This window comes from Pagrus major, chromosome 6 (genome assembly GCF_040436345.1).
Source record: "Pagrus major chromosome 6, Pma_NU_1.0".
Lineage (NCBI taxonomy): Eukaryota > Metazoa > Chordata > Actinopteri > Spariformes > Sparidae > Pagrus > Pagrus major.
In genome coordinates this window covers 9,020,110-9,044,300 of record NC_133220.1, presented here as the reverse complement: position 1 = coordinate 9,044,300, position 24,191 = coordinate 9,020,110, and the positions used below count along the sequence as shown (strand labels likewise).

The 24,191-nt window shown below is 39.8% G+C and overlaps 1 protein-coding gene across 1 annotated transcript in view; it reads right to left on the bottom strand.

The window, feature by feature from the left end:
* Window positions 1–24,191, bottom strand: part of igsf21a (immunoglobin superfamily, member 21a) — a 188,659-nt gene that overhangs the window by 17,439 nt on the left and 147,029 nt on the right. The window contains exons 5-6 of the mRNA XM_073469140.1: window positions 18,987–19,102; window positions 5,191–5,671 (exon numbers count right to left, since the gene is read on the bottom strand). Coding sequence (XP_073325241.1) covers window positions 5,191–5,671; window positions 18,987–19,102 — 597 coding nt within the window. The remainder of the gene's footprint in view (window positions 1–5,190; window positions 5,672–18,986; window positions 19,103–24,191) is intronic.

Sequence of the window (24,191 nt, the reverse complement as noted above, 5' to 3'; positions counted from 1 at the left end):
TTGAAGGGGAACCTGTCACATTAGCTGGGTGACTGGTTGCGTTGGAAAAGAGAAGCTGGAGAGGCATGCGAGCGAATTTAAAAAGCCTGACTGACTGCTGGATTGCACTGTTGCAGTGAATCCGGCACTATGTAATGTCTTTCACGGATAAACTAGGTGACCCAAAGCAGGGAGATAAGACAGATTGATGAATGTGGAACTGAGCTGCAGATGAACACTGGTACAAACAACATACTGGGTACAGAAAACACATATAGGTTTGCATGGGCAAACACACACACACACATACACACACACGCAGACATTTACATACAAATAACCATACGCATACTGTATGCATAAAATCCCCCCAAAATGGACACACAGATACACACCTGCACACATACACACAGATCACAGACGCCTTCCTGAAACTGAGCATCTGCTCTTTGATTATCACGGTCTGGCAAAAAAAAAAAAAAAAAATGACTGGGAGATGTGAAGATGTGAGCCTGGATCTCTTCTCACTGCTGAACTGTGTATGAAATGAGAATTCCACCACTTGTCGAATGAGGTTGAATAATAAACACACTAGCTCATGTAAATCCAAAGCAGAGAACTTCTTTTAATTATTAAGATGCGCTATGGTCACGAACACAATCCCGGAGAATAAAACAGACCGGAAACATGATCTCAAGGAGACATAGCACTTTTTTTGGACGACCAAGGCCGGAGCGCCAGCTTCATGTCCATTTGCATGGCAAGCACGGAGCCATTCATGAATATTCATAAAGTGTAATGCAACATTTGTCGATTGTCAGACTGTCGCTCCTTCTCATGTGGCAATATTAAATCTCTGAAAGATTTATTACTTATGGGCACTGCGAGGACCTTCTTTTCATTTCCTGGCCAAACACACCTGAGAGAACCAGGAGAGTGTGTGTACATACAGTAAGACAGATCCTGAGTGCAATTATCCAGTTATGGGCTGTGTAATATAAACGAATAGGGTATGTCATTGATGGGAATCCTTCGGTGAGCTGTTTTACACAGTCACATCCAATTACAGATAAAAAGAGAAACGCTAAATACTTTAAAAATATCTGTTCCGTTTTGTCTATGATATGAGCCAATTCAAATTTCTACTGTAATAACCTCTGACCTGAATCACAACCATATTATTTTGTTATTTTTGTTCTACTTCTCCATTCCAAGATGGATCGAGCCCCCAGCAGGTCTGCGAGTGCTTTGAATTTCAAGTGTGCTCCAATTAGAATCAACAAACGCCACATTTTCTGTTCTCTTTTCTTTAGGTGGTGAGGAAAAAAAACAGGAGTGTCTGCTGATGCTCCTACCATCTCTTTAAAAGAACAAAGGTAGTGATAAATTAATGACTTCAAACACAGCGGGGAGAAAAGCTTGTCAAAATATTAGTGCCTTTGACATTTAGCAAGAGTTTCACAGGGCCGATTCTCCTCAGGGTGTGTCATCTATTTTATCATCAACATGTGAAGGAGCTGTTAGAGTCTTTAGTGCAATACTTTGTCTGCAGAAGACAGCTCATGCCATTATACCTTCAACTCATGCCGCTGTCTCCGTCTTGCATGTGATGTACTATATTTCTATCCACTCGGGATATGACGGTGACAGTTATTACATTTTAAAAGATGATTTTCTGGTATGAGATATTCCCATTTGAAGCAAGTGACAATGGCAATTGCAGCTATCGGTTTTTAAACAGGGGCCAAAGGGGCTTTTTTTTAGACATTGGGCCCTCTCCTCTGCACAGATTGATTAAATGGTTTAAAGCTTGAGGCTGGCAATATGTTATATTGTTCTTAACATTGTCAAATTCTACGAATGGACCAAAAACAACAATGAATGAATCCTACAAGTACTGTCTAAAAGTCTTAGAAGACATCAACAAGCCAGACTGTGGCACTGGGTAAAATGGTTGTTTATTATGATTTGAATCAGTCCCAAGTGCTGCACACCATCCTGCTGCCATTAATACTTGTACTAGTGCACCAAATGTGCATTAACACACAGATGAAAATAGTCCCAGACAAATGGACTACTTATCTTGTTTGAGTGATGTTTGCTAAAAAACTGCAGCTGTTTGAAAATATGAAGCAGCCTTACTTTAAAACATATTAAACTATCTTCAAGTATACTGTCTGTGTGTAGTCATGGGCTTTATTTGAACTAAAATATATATATATATGTCATCAGTTTTGAGTAGTTTGTAATTTGTGTTTTGCTGGCCTTACAAAATAAGATGTACTTTGCATGGAAATGCTTATTTTTATTACTTAACATGTCATTTTATTTTCAAATCAGACATATATTTTTATCCCCAGGTGGTTTTTGGCTAAATGCAAATGAATCGCACGACATATCCTGTCAGGTCCATCACAGAGCACTCATTGTCACCTAATGTTGCTAATTTGTGTTCCAGATGAACAGCAACTTGTAAAAAAGCCGTAGACTACTTAATGCCTAACATGTGATAATATGAGTTTGTATATAATGTATTTTTGTATTTTTTCTGTACTTTGATTTTCTGACACTTTTTGATGTCTTTGTTCCCATCTCTCTGTGTGTGAACCATTTTTACAGATTTATGTCTTCAATAGGAACCAAAAAGCTTTGGGCTGAGTGTCATACACAACGCAGGGCTTTTATCTTTTCATGGGATTTGTTTGACAATAAGAGAAAATATAGAATAATACAAGCCCAGTCCTTTCAGCTGTTCTGCACAATATCTACACTCCTCTTGTCAGTCTGAAGTAAAATCTGATTTAAGAGCTACATCAGAAAGGAGTGTCCCTTCCTCACTAATTGAGACCCTGTAGATTCACCCTATTTACCCAGATATGTATATGGATTTTGGCAGGAAACCTTCTTGGCACACAAGTGTAGAAGTGAAATTAACCCAAAATCTAAAACTTTTTTTTTCCTCGAGCAACAAACTGTGAATGTGCCATCAAAACAAAGCTGGACTAGTCAGTAGTGTCGTATGATATCTGATGCATTTTTTATTTTTATTTTCCAAACATCAAGCTGCTATTTGGGACATAAAAAGGGATAGAGAAGTAGGGCAAAGTGTTAGGGCGACATGGCCCTCCAACAGAGCTTTTGTTGTCTTTATAACAAGCATAAATCAATCGCTAACAGTTTGCTGATGTCTCGGTAGCTATCTAGCTGACATTACACTGTTATTATTGATTTGTGCATGACAGTCCCTCATTTTGACACAGTTCAATGTTGCATCCACCCCTATGGATGATGCCCGAAATTTAACTAAAGTCCAGCATCAGAGTTGCTACCCTTGGTACCGCTACTCTAATATCAGTGCAGACTATCAGGGTAGAAGCACAGGTTGCTAATGTTAGCCTATAACGCACTGCTAGTGGCTAGGTAATGAAGTAGTGTTTCTCTTTTACTTGATTGATAGTGTGAAGTTGTGAATGAATCGGGACCTTCAATACTTTTCTTTCTCCAGCACATAAATGGCAAATGGCATTGTGATAACAACAGGATTGCCACAGTAACGCAGGAGAAATTCCCACAGCTGAAGATGGAATATTGGAAATGTCCGCTCGCGTATGTTTACATAAACCCCATCAACGGCTACTGATGAAGTAGGAGGGTCTTGAAGGGTTGCCCCATTTCATAGGGGTAGATTTCAACTACTTCCCTTACAGTTAGCAACAGTTACTCCAGTAATATGCTCCCCCCCCTTTCTGTTGTGAGTATGAATTCGACAGGTGGCCAGTTCTTACATCTTGCACCTTTAAGGTGCCGGATAGAGCACTGTCCAGTTGTGACTATAGTATAGAGTAAATGGATTAGCTTGAATGCTGCTTGAACATTGATGCACGAGTAATCTTATACTATATAATAGTATTTCTCTCTTTCTTTATGTATTATATATACCCAAAGAGGACATTTTGCTGATACTACCTTTTCAACTTAAGTAATATTTTCTTAACAGAACACAGAACAGAACAAACTTACTCACATACTTTCTCCACCACCGGATCATCCCTGATAACAACGGACCACGGCTGAGGCAAGAACAAACTGTGGCGTGCCTCGTTTACAAGAGACTTTGAATCCCTACTTGTCATTTCTTAAACCCAATAAAGACTTTCCACTTCTAGATGCTAATGACGTCTCTATACATTGACTCAGAGTGACCACGGCTGCTCACGAGCATATTAAGAGTGACAGTTTTTAATTAGATGAAATGTGGTGATGGGAGATAAAACGCTGACAGCGAGACACAATGCAGCAGGCAAACATGTACGAGCCACAATCTCCTCATTTTCTTTCTGCCTTCAACCATTGCTTGCATCTCATGGAAGATAATGTCTCTGTTTATCATGTCAGGATTGCGTGGCTTGTTTCCAGGAGGACCATGCCAACGTATTGCCTTTGAAGTGTTAATTGGATGCGCTGGAAGCCATCTTTGTTTTTAGATGAAAAAAATAAGCGTGTGTGTGTGTGTGTCTCTTGGATCACACACCATTAAAACTTAATGCGAACTCTTCCCTTAAAGTGTGACTCCTGTTTTCAGCATTCAGTATCTGCGTCACTGTGTCTTCTGCTTTGATAGTTTGCAGATGAAAAAACAAATACATTTCAGGGGCTATCCTTCAGATTAAAAAGCTAAAGCGTGAGGCTGAAGAGCTAAAGGGAGGTGCTCACTGAAGTTCGAAGAAAGGCAGAATCTCTGAAATTGTCTTTCCAGCGCTATAACAATGGTCAGCGTGTCTAAATTCTCATTTGACTTCTCTAATTCAGGTTGACTTTTTCAATAACGCTACTGAGTTAACTCAATCTAGCAACAGACAGCTCGATGAATTGCCCTGTCAGTCACTCGGAGTTTTGCATTCGCCGCTAAACTCGCAATCTGCTCAGCTGTAACACAATTAAGCGGCATCAAATGAAAATCAGTGTTGTTCTGAGTACATTTGCAAAGGAGACATAAGGGGGCCCAGTCGGTTTCCAAGTGCGGCAAGGGGATACAAGGAGACAGCAGGAGATTAAAAGGGAGAAGAAATGAGAAAAGGGTGTGAGAGTGTGTGTCTCTAGGTGGAGTGTGCTGGATGGAGTGGGAGGAGGAACAGAGGACAGATGAGAAAACGGTGGTGGGGTAATGAGAATAGCGTGCGAAAACAATGAGTTAGTGGGTGTCCTACTCACCTAGAGTGACCTCTGTCTGCATGGGCATGGACAGTGCTGGGTGCTTAACTTCGCAGCTGAACAGGGCATCGTTATCCAGCTGAGGGTTGAGGGTCCAGGTGAGTCGGGCCTGCACCACCACAGAGCCGTCACTCTGGGGGAGGTGAGTGTGGCTAAAGTAATAGAGAGGGTCCGTGCTGTGGACCCAGCGGGGGAATTCCCGACTCACGACTGTCTCTGGGATGACCTCTGTCGCGGGGCTGGGCTCGTGGGCCTGCTGGCCCTGAGTGTGGACACGACTGGGGCTCTCTGTGTACAGACGTGCCGCCCGCCCCTCTGGGTCCAGAAGTGAGAGGGACCGCTGCAGTTTAGTGTCATCGAGGTCCCTGCTGATGAGCGGCCGGGCTCCTCTCACCCCTGCTGCGCCGCCTCCCTGCTCGCTGGTGGAGGCAGGAGTGTAGGAGATCACCTCTATCAGCTCACCATCGCGCTTGAAGTACACCTAAGACAGAACGAGGAGTATTGAAACTGAGTGAGAATCAGGAACAAACGATCGAAGGACATATTTTACTTGCCTTTTTTTTTTTTTTGCAGAAAAAACAAGCAATGCACAACGTTGTCCCTCATGGGGTTGATATTAGCAAACAGTTCCCTCTTTATACATCCAGCGGACACGCAGAAACATTAGCATCAATTTAAAGTCCTGTTTCTGGCCACCTGGTGAATGTAATAGTCAGTCTTCTCTTCAGGTGCTAAATCCTTCACTATGTTCACCAGCCTGACTTTGTCTGTTCCTTTTGGTGCTGGGCAGGTAGCGTACTGTGGGTTTAATAGAACTGTTTTTTTTTTGCTGGAAAAAGCTGCCTGCTGCGGCTGGAAATGGGGTTGATAAAAGCAGTGAGAGTGAATCAAAAAGGAAACATTGTGAACTGTAAAACCAAAACAATGAATTCAGAAGCCTTTTATACACCGAGATCCTGCAATACTGCCACAATGAAGGACCGTCGGTACACCGGCTTTACCTTATTTAATACACTGAACCAGACAACGGCGGCATAACGCCACCCCGGTGTGAATTTGGATAGCAAGCCAGCAATCCTCAAGCAAAAGAGGCATAGCGTGCGACAGCAGGGTTTGAACAGGCTGTGTAAACGGGGCTTAAGACACAAAATCTTTCAACTTAATATTTTTTTTGTTAATAAAAAAGTAGTGCAGCCTTCAAAATGACCTGCCGTGTCAGACCTGAAGCAGCATGAGCAGCCACCGAGACGGCTTTCTCAGGATATTACAGGACTTTTTTCACTCTTTCATGAGTCTATTAACATCTGGGGGCCTAATCTCCCATTTCAGCCTTTGACCTCCAGATATTAGCATTGAAATAAGGTTGTATAGTCGCTGCCTGTGCTGTTGATATTTCTGAAACAAACATTTTTCTTTTGCTGTAAAAGGGGATTTTAATCTGCAGCTCTATTGGGGACCTTTGGTCATTTGAATTCAATTTGCATAAAATCAAAGAGTTCTTATTTAACACTGCATCTCACTGTACTGTTTGAGGGTTTTGTTAGGAGATGATTGAGGCGTGCTTTGATATGTTGCCACCTCCAGGGCTGATGCCTTGCGTGGGTAAACAGCAATAATGAGTGTCAACAAGTCGGGATAAGGCCAAACTCTTCAGGAATAACTAAAAAAAATTACATTTTCATGTTCATAAAGGGGGTTGAGTCTATTATGTGTAGGCCACAATACAGCTGTTCACACTTTGGCCCTTTTTATGAATAATCATTCACTCAACACTTGAACATCATGGTCGAATTCAACCCAGATCAAAATATAAAGCTAGACTAACTAACTTTAGTATTCAGAATGAAGGACACAGAGTGAAACCCCATTCAGAATTTATTTAAAAAATACACATTTCATTTCAAAAGGACAAAGCCTGTTAGATGATTCCTAAGCCTTCAGAGTTTCATCCAATGTAACCTTTACTTTAGCAACTTTATTTTAAAACACTGATGAATGAGGGCTGTCTGTGCGGGCCCCCTTGTTGTTGAGGTTATGCTGGGAAAGACAGATGCAACATCATTATATTACAAGCTGTGTTGTGCTGCTGGGGTGTATCATAGTATTTATAGCCAACTCTAAAAACTTTCTAATGCCTGCCATCAGAGCAGGCTGGTACACATCCACATGGGGCTGGGTGACCTTGCACAAAGGCATTCAGCAGTACTGGTGAATGTCCGTGCCACAGAAAAGGAAAAACTTTACTCACCCTTCCAACAAACATGACGTTCCTACCTATGAGTACTGAACTGCTCTATGGCCCCATCTGCCTGCACTACACTTTCAGTGCAGAGGGTTCGAAAAACTTTTACTTTGAACAACAAAAACTGTTTTAAGCTAATTCGTTCATTTTGGAATGTGAATATAGAGGCTCGTCAGTTATTTCATGACATTTTCATTATATTTAATTAAATATTTAATTAGAGAAAAACAGATTTGAGTTCTTGAAGGTTTTCTTTTATTCATCCAATCTATAATATCTGATTATAATTGCCCTTGTTGGAGATATTCTGAAATCCCATTAGTGCAATCTGTTGTTAAAAGATGAATAATGACTACGTCTACAGGTACAACATTCCTTTTTATTTAGCTTGCACGCACATAAGAGATATTTTTAGAAACACAACACATTAAAAAGCTTCTCCCAAGGAAGGTCGAGTTTAGCTAAGGTTCACTTAAAGAGACAGGATTTCAAACAGAGTGTTTCAGAGTGAGAGAGGGAATACAGAGCTGCAGCACTGGACAGTATGAGGAAACTAATGTGTTTTTGAGCATTTAAGCATGTAAAACTATTCTAGTAGTTACCCATTAAAAATTATGAACCTGAAAATTAGCATAATATGTGTCCTTTAATTGACTGACTTCCCGTGCAAAGTATCTGTCAGGCACAAATTAAGGATAATCAGAGGTTCTACATATTTTTACTTCAAAAAAACATAAAATAGCAAAAAAAATCCTTTAATTAAAACATTTGTAGTTATTTTTTCCTGCCACAAACATCTGGCGGGCCATATTGAACCATATAGTGGGCCAACTTTGGCCCGCGGGCCCCACTTTGGGCAGCCCTGATGTTAACTCGACAGCATCTACCACAGCCTTTTGCAGTTAACAGTCTTAAGTACTGATTATAGCATTTATATAGCATCATTTACAAAATAAGTACCATAGATTAAAATATTTCCCTCAGATGAGTTTTGCCATGTGGAAACATTTAATACCCACCACTTTTTTTTTCCCTGCGTCTGCTCTGTGGAGCCGGAGCTTAAAATCCAATAGCGCAATGGGAAGCACACACATCAACCTCAGATCCACAATGACCCCATTGCGTCTGCTGCTAACTCCTACAGCTACTCGACAACTTGCGAGGAGAAGGAGCTTTTTCACTGCGTATTAAAACACCTCATTAATTATCACAGCAGGTGGAGGGAGAGCAGCGTGGATTAGAACGATCCATGCACCTGTTCTGTAGCTTTTGTTGGACAAAATGGTGTGGGTACACAATAACACCTGTGTTGGCGATGGATCGGTATAATAGGGAATTAATTGTGTAAAGCCCTGATAACTGATTTGTTTCTGTAAACATTAACAGACAAGTTAATTTATAGGCATTAAAGAAAAAAGTGATTAAACAGCTACATGACTTAACATAGTGCATAGAGGCTTGTGCTGCGTGTGCTCTGAATGAGTCAGAAATAACACCTTTATCGAGGTGTTACCTCCAGCAAAATATCAAACCTCGGTTTACCTATTCATAAGAATCCCCACCATGACTAAATATCTTTCGTCGCCACCTGTCTGCTTGAAGTATAAGAAAAGGAATCAATCAATGTTTCATCAAAGACATGAATGAATGGGATAACAGATATGTAGCTGCGGGGAGAGAGTGGAGTGTTATTCCTGTGTCATTATCCTGCAGTTCTGCTTCTTTTTCATTTCCCCTTTCATTACTAGGAAGCAGATCACATATGGATATGGAAAATACTGCAGACACGGATATAAATAGAAATATAAAGAAATGTTAGAGAAGTGTGGCGAGCTCGGTCATTCAAGCTAGTTATTTGTAATGTTCTCTTACTGATTTCCTGTTAAGCGGCTTCCAATCAGCTTTGATTTCTCTATCGACTCATCCCTCTTTGTCGAGGCATTTTTTCCGAGTCGAACACGTCATCATCCTCATTTCTGTGACTTTTTCCCCTGCATATTTTTGCAGTGGCAGCAGCTCGTGTGAGAGACAAGTGAATCATGTTAAATGGAATGCCAATCAGCAGAAAGCGTTGGCTTCGATGGATTTCTGAGTTAAATGTGAGCACTTTTACTTTACTGTTGAATGTATCAGGCTCGAAAATGCCAACTTTCTAAGACACCATTCAATTAATGCCTAACAAATCGTGACTTGGGATTAAAACGATTTTGTCTGAGTGGGATGCAGCTCTGCGGGGCCAAGATTTGACATCTTGCAAACGTGTTAAAATGTGTTTTGAAATGATTTTTGGTGGCATTTCTGAATGTACCGGACAGCTTACAGCAGCCGAATAAGAGGAATGAGTGAGACGTGCGACAAAGGTCCCTTGCGAGACTACATTCAATGTAGCGAGCCATCAAGCCACGCTGCATCTTTGTAAATATTAATATGAATCAATCAACAATTCATCTTAAACCCAAGCACAATTAAGGAGACATCTGCCATCACTGTAAACTTGGTCTGTATTCATTCAAGCTACCTAGTAATTTGCTAAAATCTCATTTCCCACATTTCCTTGTCTGACAGGCAGAGATAACAGAAAAACGCATCACTTCTTTCACGTCTGTTCAAATGGGAGAGCAAACACTGATTAATTTTCCACGAGTGATTATAAAGCTGCCAAAATAACGACGAGGACGTCTCTCGCTGTGATACATGTCCCCAATAAACGGTTGCATTTCACAAAGTGACATGGGAACTTTTGTTGGGTGCTGCTTAAGAAGAGCTGCGTTTTGTGTGATTATCCTGCATGTAGTATTCTGTATTGATGAAACAAAACAAAAAAAAACTCTTTTATGTCACACAAAAAAACAGCACGGTTATTGAATGGTGCATTGTCCCTCAAGAGACCATTTCTTGTCAGGTAATATGGCTTGAAATACAGCATTTGAATCTTGAAATCCCGAACATGTCTTCTCAGGAGATTATAAAACATGTGTCTATTGTCTAGCAAGCATGCAGTGCAACGTGCAAAATGGGTTTATTGCCTTTAATCAACACAATGACTTGTTAGGTAAAGCATTTGGCCGCTATAGGACTTAGAAACTAGTGTTTGCTCTCATGTAAAAGGGGATTTCTGAGTGTTTTTGGCATTGCTGTTGCATTGTTCTTTTACAGACAGTGTTACTGCATGGAATAAAGTGATTATCAATCACGCCTCTGTTATAAATCCCCAAACACTTCATAGTCCAATATATGCAGACAATGAAACCAGACAGAAACCACTTACTTCATTCTGAAATGAATTAGCACAGAAAAAAAAAGAGATGTAATTCTAAGCAGTAGCCCGTACACAATGGCATACAGCAGTGGTAAAATTAAGCTGGGATGGCATGAGAAGGGTTTTGCATTTTTCCTGTGAATAGACGGGGATGAAAGCACCTGCACTCTGAACGCTGCCAAGCTGCCCCCACCTCGCCAACATCTCAAATACGAAAACCTTTTTGAAAATGTAACAATCATGCATTGGTCCATATACACCTTTATGTTGCTGCAATTAATCATGGCGGTGTCAAAGGGACAAGGCGGTAATTTTCACGCTGACAGAATGATTCAATGAGAGTGCAGAGGCAAGAGAAAAGGGGAGAGAAAGAGGAGGGAGGCAGTGAGAAGGATCCTGGCCATGACTTAATCAGCTTTCCTTCTTATTATTAACTGTCATTATCTTTCTTCTTTTCAATCAGTGCTTGCTTGTGCTCTGAGGATGCTCTAATGAGTGGCACTGGGAAGCTATTATTGATATGTCACCAGCTTGCTTCAGTGGCATCAGATGCCGACAGATCTCGAAACATAATACTAGACAATTTTAACACATGCAGTCAATTGTATTCAGCTCTCTCCAAGCTCCAGTGGGGGATTTTGGCATGCTGGGTGTCGCCTAAAAGTGGTGGGAAGTAACAGCTTTTTGAAAGTATAAGAAGTTCACACAGAATTGATGTTATGCTGCAACATGAGAAAACTGCACACAGACATAGTCGTCTCTTAAAATGTTAAACCTACTGTATATTATAGTAAATAAGCTATCGGATACAATATTAACCTCCATACAACTCTATCGGGCCTTTATATGGACAAAGCAGAATTGCATTTTATGATGCAAGGCTGCAAGGCTGCAAAGATGAAACATAAAACACTCTGTTATTTCAGTGACATCTGTGGAGGATAGATAACATGTTTAAAGAATGCTGTATGACTGTATTCATGCCATGGTCATGGAAAATGCATGTTACATGCACATACATCGCAACACATCAAATCACTTCATGTAGCAGCCATTTTTTACAACTGACAGAAAGAAGGCATCGCAACAACAGTGCTTTGTTGATGCTTGATGCTATATTAGTCCTGCCAGTGTCATGGCAGCTGTCGTAGCTAGCTTGGAATGTTAACATTTTCAACATGAGTTGAGGAAATATGAATCAAGCTAGGTGGCAAGCTATGTAGGAAGATGATGACCCCATACTTACTTTGGGGGTAACAACAGTCATTGAGCGCAACATAACACACATATGAACCTCTGACAAAATCAGAAATGTGTGCAGTGAGTCAGAAGTCTGGACCCAGGCTACTGCTTTAATTAAATGGCAAACGAATATGTAATTTTGCCAGTCACCACTGGCAGACTGAGAAAGTTTGAGGGGCAGGGGCAAAAAATATAACATAAAGGGCACCAGCTGTATGCAGTGGATCACCTGTGCACAGAAAGTCGTGCTACATTTATAGTGAAATACTTACAAACACCCTAGAAGGAACTTCATCATGTATTATCGACCACAGAGGCATCTGAGACGACTTTGTTAGGAAAGAAAAAACAAAAAGCCCCTAACTATTTCATATAACAGGCTATTCACTTCTGCAAGTTAAAATTTAACTCTTAATCTTAATGTGACATTTGAAAAAAAACATTGAGAAGAACATAATGGGGCAGAAGTATGAGGAGCCTTTCTAAAACTGCTTTGAATATCAGTGTTACTAGTCATGCAACAGCTGCAGTGTTGGATAAACTTCAACACTTTCAAACATCTACACTGAGCCAGAATGAAGTGTCAGACAATGTACTGGATGTGGGAAAGAAGCAAAAGGATGTTGCATAGCAACAGGGAATATCTTTGTATTCGTTAAGGACCAAAGCAAACGTATCTAAGCAGAAATCTTATGAGACGAAGTCAAGGCTGACACTTGTGTGGTACTTATGACTATACGGTTTGATCAAAGCAGTGTCGAAACACAGCATGTTCAGCTGTTCAGTGCTCAAAGTTTAGAGTAGAAGGTCTCGTTTGACTCATTTGTTTTGTCATTAAAGCTCAGGCAGAGATAGAGAAGTGAGTGTGAAGCAGTTTTAAGGGCCCTACAAGCACATTTCTCTTCCCCACACACACAATTTTAATAATGCTTATCACTATAAAAAAGAATACTGTTACTTTATTGGTACTTATTTTTAATATTAAATTGCAAAAGGTAAAAATAAAAAAAATAAAAAAATAATGCGAAAATCTGATGATAAAAATAACATTTGCTGCACAAACACTGTTGCTTCACATTGCTTTGTTTTAATTAGTTGAAAGGATTCGAGCATAATCAGCAGCCCTCATATATGAAGCAGTGCAGAGAGGATCCTTTATTCTGGAAACAGAACAACTTTTTGAGGCCTGGGAACATAAAATGTGGCTGACTTTATATTAAAATGACATTATGGCTACAGCAGGTATAATAAATATTTTTTACTTCGATGTTTTTATTTTTGCCTAAGAGATTTACAACAGGTTTCCGAACCCATTGCCAGAATAAATGATAAAGTATGTTTCTGCAAAACCACAGATAATTCAAAACTTTACCTTATTTACGTTGCAACCTTCCTTAGGTTCAATTTTAAATGCTTGTCTTGTCACAAAGCTATGCTTTTGCTCTGGTTAGGTTAAGGCACAAAAAAAAACACTTGGTTAGGGTTGGAAAACATCACGTTTTGGATTAAAATACTTGTTTTGGTAGCCACATACACACCTGAAATTGTTACGAGGTTTCCTTAAAAATAACTGGTGGCTTCAGACTTGACAATGTTGAAACATAGACTCAAACTACAGTCACCAGCTTGTTAGCCTTGTTGTCTGAATTCAACTTAAAAGGTAACATATCAATGTTTGTTTGTTTGTTTCTGCTGCCTCCACTTGGCCAAAAAAGTATTGTACTTTTTAAAAATAACTTACGAGTTTCTGTAAATTAATGTTAGTTTCAATGTTCCCGCAGTATCCCTTGTTGACCTCATTTGATAAAGAGTTGCTGAACACACAATTATACGCTGTAGGGCTGGAAATACATTAGATACAAAATGTGTTCTACCCTAACTCCATGTGCACACGTACTTTTAAAATAGAGGGCAAGTTTTATATGCAGTGTATTAAGGAATTCATTCCAGTCACACAGTAACGAAGGTGAATTATGCCTCGAATCAAAGATGATTTAAAATGAGCAATACCACAGAATGGTCATTTTTTAACGGCTGTTAAATGGTGGCTCAATAAAAAACGGCCAATTCCTTTGTAAGTCGTGAGCCACTATTGAGACCAGCATTGCAATGATATGACATTGAAAATAGAGCTGACAACAGCTCATTTTGCAACAAGCCCCGGGGCAGCAGCACCGACAAAGACTAAATGAGTTTCATCAAAAAGCGGAGGGAGCCTTTTGAAGTTGCAGTCACATAACTGGGCCAAAGAAGCAACATCTAAGCATATACTTACAAACCTAATAATGAGGTTTTGCTATCCGGCGTGACCATGGACAACAGCATAAATAGGACAAATTATCACAGTTTAAATGTGATATTTGCGCTCATTCTTAAAACTGAATGGGGATTAAGTCAAGTGTAATACTGTGTAGAGACAATAATTAAAGAACAATGCCACAACAGTGTATTATTTTTATCTTGTAATTCTCCTTTTTGGAACCCTAGTTTACTTTAACAGTAGCTGTAAGTTTAGCTTTGATCATGATATAACAAAGACATATATTTTGCTACAGAGCTTTTCTGCTATGACAGTAACAGTTCAGACAACCGAGCATATAGCGAATATACCCAAAACAAATATGAAAGCAAGCTTGACTTCCCAAAGGACCAAACTTTTTTCCATATAAATTACAAATATTATTTCCCTATCCTGACTACGAACCACATGAGATCTCAAAGAGAAGTTTTCAGGACTGCGTATCATAGCGAGACTGCACTTCTGAAATCTATCCATGAAACCTGTCAGAGTTTGTTTGCCTGGTTTTGATTTAGTCCGACAGTGCAAGGCAACTTTGACAGGCCATGATCAACTCCCTGCAGAGGCAGTGTAACTTTAAAATTGTTTTCTTTCTCACTTTCCACGAATAGCGCAGTCTTGACTTCACACTGTATCACTTGCATCACTCCGGTGTAAACACTGTGTCTGTTTGCCGAAGGCTAATAAGCGACCCTGGAAATTAGTTTCCATCCAGGCACAAGGTGCAAGATTGAGAAGTAAATATCCTCCAATAGTTTCCTGGCACACACAATGACTCACAAATATGATTTTAGCAGATGATTTCCATGCTTTGAGGGCACTCGAAACATTAGAGGCCTTTCACACTCGTGGTGCTCACACACAGGTGTTTTCACTCATATCGGCTCATTAAACCTCTTCTCGGGACGGTGTGGGTGTGTACAAACAGTGCTTGACTAACATCTAACGGGGTGAAGCCGTATACCTTCATGAATATTAACACGTCCTCACTCCCACAACTCATTCAATGTGGCAGCTCGGTCAGTGGCCTTAAGCTTCAAAATATGTTGGCTACCTTCCCTTACAGTCTGTTTTGGATGTGACTGGCTCCGCGGTAAAGTTAGCAATAATATGTTATATGTATGGTTAGACTTTCAAAATAAAGCTTGCTGACAAACTTCTTGTGACATAAGATATTATGACTTCTGGACTGTTACGTATGAACGTTGTCAACTGGTTGCAATTTGGTTAGGTTTGGTCACAAAAACGTCTTGATTGGGTTTAGGAAAAGATCATACTTTGGGTAAAAATAATTATGTTCAGTCTCCTAACTTACAGTAACGTGGCTTACATAAGTGACACAACTCACATCACGCATTAACTTACTTACGTAATCTGAATTAAAAACAAATCACTTGTAACTCTTGGTCCCAAACGCCAGTCTCCGGAGGTAAAGTCCAGCGAAATGACCCCTGCAACCACCCCTGACATGGACCATTCTCACTTTTTATAGTACTGCACTAGTGGGACTTCAAGAAGGCGTACCTACAGTTTCAAATTTAAAGTGTATAAGGCCAGTGACCAGGCTGCTGTATTGGATGCATTGGAAGTGACAACAGGCTATAAATATATATATACAGTTTTGGTGAGTAATTGGTTACATGAAACGGTGTTGCATAATCAAATCACAAAATAAATGTTATGTAATCTGTTTTGGCCTGTTAAAAGGCAGTTTTTCCTGGCACTGTTGTCAAGTGCTTGCTCATGGGGAAATGTTGGGTCTCTATAAATAATGAATAAGGATATGGTCTAGACCAAGACTATATGAAAAGTGTCATGAGACAACTTTCGTAATGATTTGCTGCTATATAAATAAAACTGGCTTGAACTGAGTGAGAAAAATGTGTAATTAAAGTACAGATAATGATGAAATTGTTGGTGATTACATCCGCAAACATTCTTTTCGGTAAAAAGCATTTACATGTATGTAGAATATAACCTTCATTCTGTTGCTTTGCATCTTTTCTCTGCTCGTGAAGGACTTCTTTTGGCATATTTGCGGAAACTCTTGCCAGCAAAGCCATTAGGACAAATTTAAATGCAACACCATCAAGGCTGGGATGGCTCACAAGGAGCTGTCTCTAGGTTTTTTCTGACAGGCTACATTCATCGGGCAGTATGCTCTCAGCACTGTTTTTGATTGGTTCTCTAGTTTGAACTGCACCACCAATCAAAGCGATGTCCTCATGAAGTCTGAGAAGGGCTCTAATATAATCGTACAGTGTGACGCTTGTTTACTAGCGGTGCAAATGCTGTCAACATCGAAATGCATAATGTAACTGCAATCAATCACATGAAATAAAGTACCTCCTGCCGCAGCGTGTTATTTATTTTTCCAATCTTAATTCAAGTTAAATTGAAGACCTTTTCATAATAGTTTGACGGTAATCAGTGTTGAGTACTGTTGAGGTTTACACTGCCTGGTTTATATTTATGTATTTCAGACTTTTCCCCTTTATAGCTAGTTTAAAAGATTTGTTAGAAAAGTAATCAAAAAGTAATCATCAATAAGTGATGAAGCACTTCAAATAGATACTTTACATTTTTAACTGGGTAACTAGTAGTCTGTCTACTCAAAAGTAACCTTCCCTACACAATATATGTATATATGAAGTATATCAATAGGAAGTTTGGTGACTTGAGCAAACTTTCAGAATACTTTAACTCACCCGAGCTTCAAACAGAATAACTAAGAACACCTGTGTGGGTATGAAGACAAGTATACCAGTGTTGTTTCACTTTCTCTGATAAAACAGATTCATTTGGTTCAAAAAGCACTTTGCAAACAAAATGAGCCAATCTGAAGATGTCTTGTTATTTCAAGGATGTTATTGGATTCAGTGTTTCCCTGAGGATTACTGTCCAGGAGCTCCAGTAAATGTGTTTTGTTTGAAAACGGTTGTGACTGGAGGCGGCTGGATCTTGATGATGAGCTGAAAAATGTATTGTGACAAAGGTTTCACAATATGAGTTTCTTATATGTGGGGGACCATACATCTAGCTCATTATTTTTAATTGATTCCATGTTTGTTGTCCATTACTGCTACACTGCAGCTGTGAGCTAACAATCATTCAGGGTTAGCAGCCTTGAACAAAAGGTTGAAAACTTTACTTTCTTTTTGTTTAATTTGTTTAATCCTAGGTACCATTACCAGATATTTCTCAACTTGCTATTATAAAATCTGCTTTTTATGATTCTCAATTGAACCATTTGTCATGTAAGCTTCTACTTTCCCACATGAGTCACTTGTGAATTTGCTTTTAAAGAGTAGGAAGATGTGTTTGAGGTTTCTCTTTAATTCTATGGTTTGGTGTATTAAAAAATGGTTTTTCTTTTCGACTTGCAGTGCTACTTGAGTTTCTTGAGTGATAAAACTGCTGCTTTGAAATGATTGTGAAATGTCTTTGCAGAACAAAGCTTCTTTGCATTTGAAAGGCAATATCTAAACCTTTCAATATCTTAGAGCTTCCTCTGCAGTCTGCAAATACAATGTTGAATGGAGCAGCCAAACTGTCTTTCAATTTCTGTTTTTTATCTCGAGTCGCTGACTTGGATCATTTTCTTGCCGAGTCACTGCAAAGCTAATTATCAGCAATGTGACTTGGTCATGACACAGCGACGGTCCGGGCTTACTGACCAGCTGAAACCTCTCTGATCTCTTTTCCTTTTTTCTTCCTTCCTCTTTTTAAGTGTTGGAAAAAGGATCCAGCAGTGCTGAGCTTTAATGGCTTAAGGCTCCCTGTGAAATCACAACAGGGGGAGAACCTCACTCATCACACCATCATCCAGGAAGTACCTGAGAGAACGGAAATCAAATTCACCTTGTATTCACCTCTCACTGGGCTCATAATTGCAGGAGATAGGTGTGCTCAGGGTCTGGAGTCCATTACCATACACCCATGGACGATGATTAATGACCCGGTGGGAACAAACAGCGAGCGACCGCTCTCAAACAGTGTTCGTAAGCTCATATGCCACCGAACACAGGAGCATATGCTTCAGACGCTTTAAAGACCTTGTCTTGCACTTCAAAAAGTTTAGGGAAAAAAAAGTTGTGCTAGGTGCTACTCTGAAGTGTGTGTGTGCTTGTGTCTGCTCGATTGCATGCATGTGCACACTGGTGCTGTCTGCATGTGCATGTACAGTGATAATTCTGTGTGCAACCATTACCATCATGTCACTGCCATTAGATTAATTACCCTAAATGTGACCATCAATAACACTAATGTGTCTGTTTCCTAAATCTGATCTACCTTTTTTAATGACTACATTGCATGACGAAATTAGTGCTGGTAATCAATCACATGTCAATCTGTAATGAATGTAACAGCAGCTCTGGTGACAGCTTCTTCAAAAGACCAGGAATACACTTTTTCCGTGTGTTTATGTGCGGCTGTGCTGAGCTTATATCCACCAGTATTTTCTAGCAAAAAGCGCCGGGTGTCTGTGGGATGCACTGAGATCAAGGATTGTGCTGTTGTCATGCAAATTTTAAAATTCTGTTTAAAGAGCCTTTTTTTTTTTTTTTTACTGGAAGTAGTCTGTGTGCTGATATCTTAAAAAAAAACAACCAAACAAAAAAAAAACCAACCCAAAAACCCTGTAGCAACATGCAACACAGTTTCTCTTCCTCTGTAAACAACAGGGATCTGTGCGCTGTAAAGGCAGGTCCCTGGTGGACGAACAGCATGGCGCAGCTTCAACAGCAACTCACCGATGGGGCCGGTTTCCCTCCTTTTGCAGTGCAGACGAGAGTGAAATTCTGGGCTTGGTATCGACTGAATGGGGCTGGAGTGTTCTCTGCCACCACTGATATGTTGTTCGGAGGCGCTGTGGAGGACATAGGAGAGCTTTGTGAGACAAAAACATTTGAGACACGAATGCAACCTCAGATATTCTTAAACTGTTGGAAAAAACATCCGCTTTTCCTTTGCTCAGTGCATTCCAGGAGTTATTTTGAGATGAAACGTCATGGGGTTATGTATGTAGGTGGAAACAACACGGGCAATGCTGACACAAGAGTAAGAGCAAGGAAGTGAGAGCAGAGAAAGAGCGATACTGTTGTGCCCAGATGAAAGAAAATGGACTAAAACAAATCTGCCGACCTGCTTTATCTATCTATTTTCAAAAAGGAAAGCAAGAACCTGCTGAGACAATCTCCACTTAAAATGGTAACTGAATGGTTTGGACAGTGTGTTCAAAACTCCCCAGGGCTCATGTGAGTCGGATGAGGCTGATAAGGTAGAAAATCTCATACATATCATATCACCAAGCCTCCGTCTGAATATCTCAAGGGATTCCAGCAAGTATGTCATGGCAGTGTAAAGGGAAAACGTGTGAGCGAGACTTCACAGCATTATAGAGGAGCACTGGGAGGAGAAGGAGGTAATGAATGGAAATCTTCCACATCCCCCAGAAAATCAGCTGTTCAACATGCAGTACTCTAGTCCTTGTATGGCGGCTTAAATATGAAAGCGAATACTTCATAGGGCCATATTGTGGCTGATTCAGGGAAATATCAACACGCAAGTTTTAAACTGACGACACTGCAGCAGATGATGGCCAGCTGCACAAGGGCCACTTGAATTTCAATAAGGACCGCTGAGTGGCAAAGGCATTTTTTTCTCTACAACATTTAGTGGCTTTAAGATGCAGACTTTCTCATGCATTCTGAATTATCGTCTCTTTTTCAGGCTGCATCATTTTCCCCTACAGATGCGGCAGTAAAGTGTTTTTAAAACATTTCAATTGGCCTGAGCTCTAATCAGAGTGAGAAGCGTTTAAGAAATCTGTCAAGGACTGTGAAGAATCTCCTCAGAAGTTATGATTTCTGAATCCCCTGGCCGGGCTTTAAGGCAGATAAGGCAAAGAGAAAAGGTCACGCAGGGAGAGCAGTGCTGTTTTTAAATGTGTTCAGCCCAGTCAGCAGGATATAACTGTTAGCAGTTAATGCCTGTGCAAACCACGGATTCGTCCAAGTTTGTTCGTGTCATAGGCTATGTATATTGACATTTGTGCAAAACATGCCGTGTCACGTTCACAATGTTTAGTACCCCACTCTTACATCAGGAGGTGGAGGGGATTGCGGTTGATTTACAGGCAGTTCGAGTCGGCGTTCCATCATTTGTAAGTGTCACACCACTGGATTTGTTTTAAGGAGAACTCTTTTTCACGGAAAGTAGAGCCATTTCCAGCCGTGTTTGTGGGGACAAAACCAGATGTTTTTGAGGAGACCTCTGGAAATTTCCAGCCGTGTTTGTGCCAACAAAACAGTTATTTTAGGCCAAACTGTGATGTTTCTGAACCATTACCAAGTTGTTTTTGTGTCTAAACTTAACCAGACCATAAGCGCAGCGTTGTGACGAGAGAAATAAAAAATTGAACCTCAAGAAACGTTAAGTTGTAACTTATCTGTGGTTTTGCAGAAACTTACTTCGCTAACATTAATTCTAGCGACTGGGTTGTCACTTCATTTGTAGATCTATCAAGCGGTTTGAAACAGACATGCCACCAAAATTAATTGATTAAATGCGTAGGTGGGGGTTGGCGGGGGATCTAGCTGCTGGTCCGGGTGCCTCCGTGTTTCCACACCTGTTAATTGCTTATTGATGGGATTCATATGGTAGTAAATTAACCTTAGAACACTCCATTAGCTTACTGACAAGCCCGTCTCAACCTGGCATATGATAAGCTGTCAGAGGTGTCAGTTCCCGACCAGTCACGCTCCAGTACTCGACACAGAAGCAGTGTCAACTGTTGAAGTGCCTCTAGTGCGGTGAAGTTGTTCCGATGTGAAGAGCGTATAACCAGACAATAAAAAAAAACAATCCAACTTTATAGATTTATAATATTGATTGCTCTATTCCATAAAACAGTATTATACTCCACTTTGTAAAAGCTTGCTGGAGTCCAGTAAATGTATTCTTAGCACCATCATCCTTTTTTTTATTTGCAAAGCGCCTTCAGTGCTGCTGTAGTATGCAGTTAAAAATTATGATTCATTTTCACAATATTAGCAGCTGTAAATACAAAGAGATCAAGGGAGTTTTGCAGCAATCTGGAGGGAGTTTCAGTACACCAAACCACACGCGTTTCATTAAGACAAAGTTAATCGCATGAAATTCAATTTTTATTAGATTAAAAATAATTGCTGTTAAATCGAAAGTTTCTGCTTGACTGATAAGTATTGATAATCCCCCAACAAGTGCTTCTTTAAATCGGTTGTAAGGAGATGCTTTGCTTAGTTTGGATAAATCACTAACACAACCTCTCAGTCAAGTTAGTTCAGGAGAGCTGAACATTGATCATGATGCTCCATTGTTTTCTGCCCTGTGGGCGCGGGTCCGACTAATGGGAGTCAGAGTCAAAGACGTGATTAAAACCAAGACCTTCTGTGCACAGCGCACTATCTGCAAACACAACAACCCCGTATGAGATTAAGATGGTTGTCTGCGATGATGGGCTCTAAGCTTTTCATACCTCATTTAATTGCATCTCTCCCTTCACCCACCTGTTAAAGGTTGAGCATTTTTTTTCTCCCTTGAATTTTTGTGCTACAGGTCTTTGTTTTAAGCTCTCTGTTGGGCGTGTTAAATAGTGCAAACACCTACTGAGACCTGCATATCAATCATTAAAGAAAAAGATCAATAATTGCATTTTTCTCTTGACAAGGCTACTGTCTAATATGCTGATATAGTGCTCATACAAAATATGGAGGGAAAAAATCGAAATGCAAAAAGAGCCACAAGTTTTTCTAAACAATATTCAGAAGTCTGGGGGGAAGGAAATATCAAACGCAAAGAAACTTTCAGAAAAAAAAAAAATGTCAATATCTCTGACATTCTTCTGGAGGTTTCTTTAAAGACTCAAACGATTCAAGTGCAGATATAAAAATTCCAAATCCTCTCAGCACCGTCTCTCTTCCCTTTACATAATGAAAACTGCACAGCGACACAGTGTACAGAAAAGTATTCCTGCTCTGTGTGCCTGGCATTCTGATTGTCACACAAGTTCTTCTCTTTTCCTACAGTATTGATTGAAATCTTTTGGGTAAAGTAAATTTCTGGTTTGGGTTTTGAAGGAGGGTTAAAAAAAAAGCTTTAAATATGCTCAGTATGGACAATTTTGGTGATTTTCATGTCTTCGCTTAATTTTAAGGATAACCTCTTCCTCTTAAGGTAATTTTGCTGACCTCATGAGCCCGAGGAACTCTTTAAATCTTGTTTGTAATAAAGCTGAATCAAGCTAAAACATCCTGAAACTTCACAATTCAAGTCACCTGAAAAAATAACATAATTTGGATTAAGAGAAAGACCTGAATACCTCCGTCCATCTGTGCCAAAGATGTATTGTATATACTGCTGGCTATAGTCCATTATATCATATGAATACAGATGGTGAAATTTAAAAGCAGGACACTACAAATGTCTACGAATGTGGAGCCTGCAGTCCCATGAGCCATTCCTTCTCTTTCCATTGTTCAGAGCGCATTTGCACACCGCTGCATTAAAAGCAGCATTTACTTCCTTTTGTCCCGGCTAGTACTGCTGTGCCAGTTACATCAATAATGATCTCTCCCTCTGTCTCTGGTTTACCACCTCCTTCTTGTTCTATACCCTCAAGCACCATTACCCTGCTATCTTTTCAAAAACACTAAAAAAAAAAATAAAAATAATAAAGATATAAAAAACAGCAAATGGGATTGGTGAATGTGCAGAACAGGAGCATGTTTAATGCTCCCGAGAGACTGCTTTCCCTGGCCTCATAATTAAGGGATTTAGAGCTCTGGAGACAGCCGGACTCACAAGAAACACTCCCAGCATCCCCTTGTACTAAGCACCCTGGCCTCGAGTTCAAATCTCTGGGGGTTTATTTATTGTGGGGGAAGGTTGTGTGTGTGTGTGGGGAGGATGGCATCAAGGTCATTCTTGGCTTACTTTTACTGACAGTAATTCGGTGATAAGTATTTGATGAAGCAGTACTTTTTTTTATTGTGAGCCCAAGGGTCCCAAAGTAATCAGTATGAATTTTGAATGGTTTCACCAAGCTAAATGCTAAAGCTAAAAGTGCAAGGCATTTCACTTCTCTGTCTTATCAACATCACAGGAGGATTAGTGTCTTGACAAAGATTTTCTGTGACAGCTGGAGAGGCACATACTTAACAAGAACAGGACTTATGACATTCTCCACTTTGTTGCTACATGTATTATTTGGAAACTCTAAATTGCCCATAGGTATGCATGTGTTTGTTTTGTATTAGCCCTCTGATAGACCGCTTAAGGCAGGCCTGCTCAACTGCCTTTTAGAAGAGCTAGATTCAGTGATGGAGTGTAACTGAGTACATCTACTCTAGTAAAGTAGTTTGAGGTACTTGTACTTTACTTGAGTATTTCCATTTTCTACTACTTTGTACTTCCACTCCACTGCATTTTGGAGGCAAATATGGTTTTTACTCACCACATCAATTTAGTAACTTAAGTTAGTGTTTACTTTTCTGACTTTCTTTTTAAATTAACATAAATGATCGACAATCAGATTTAAAAAACACTGATTCAGATGATCCCAAAAATGCTGAAGATCAGATCTGATAATTGTCCAGGCTGATAGTCAGTTTACCCATAGTATACAATATTTATATACCTGTAAATAAATGTTTAATCCACTTCCTCATCTACACATCTACTTAAGACAGAATATTATTTTTGATACTTAAGTTCATTTAATACCAGATACTCAAGTACTATTTGTATGCGTTACTGAAGTAATATCTTAACACAATATCTTTCCTTTTACTCACCTTTGGGTATTTTATACAACACTGGCCAGATTTTTTTTTAAAAAACTGTAAATTACAAGGGGCCTGACTTTTACGGTCCTTATGCCTGACCTGTAAAGCTTGAAATTTAAATGTGTTAAAACA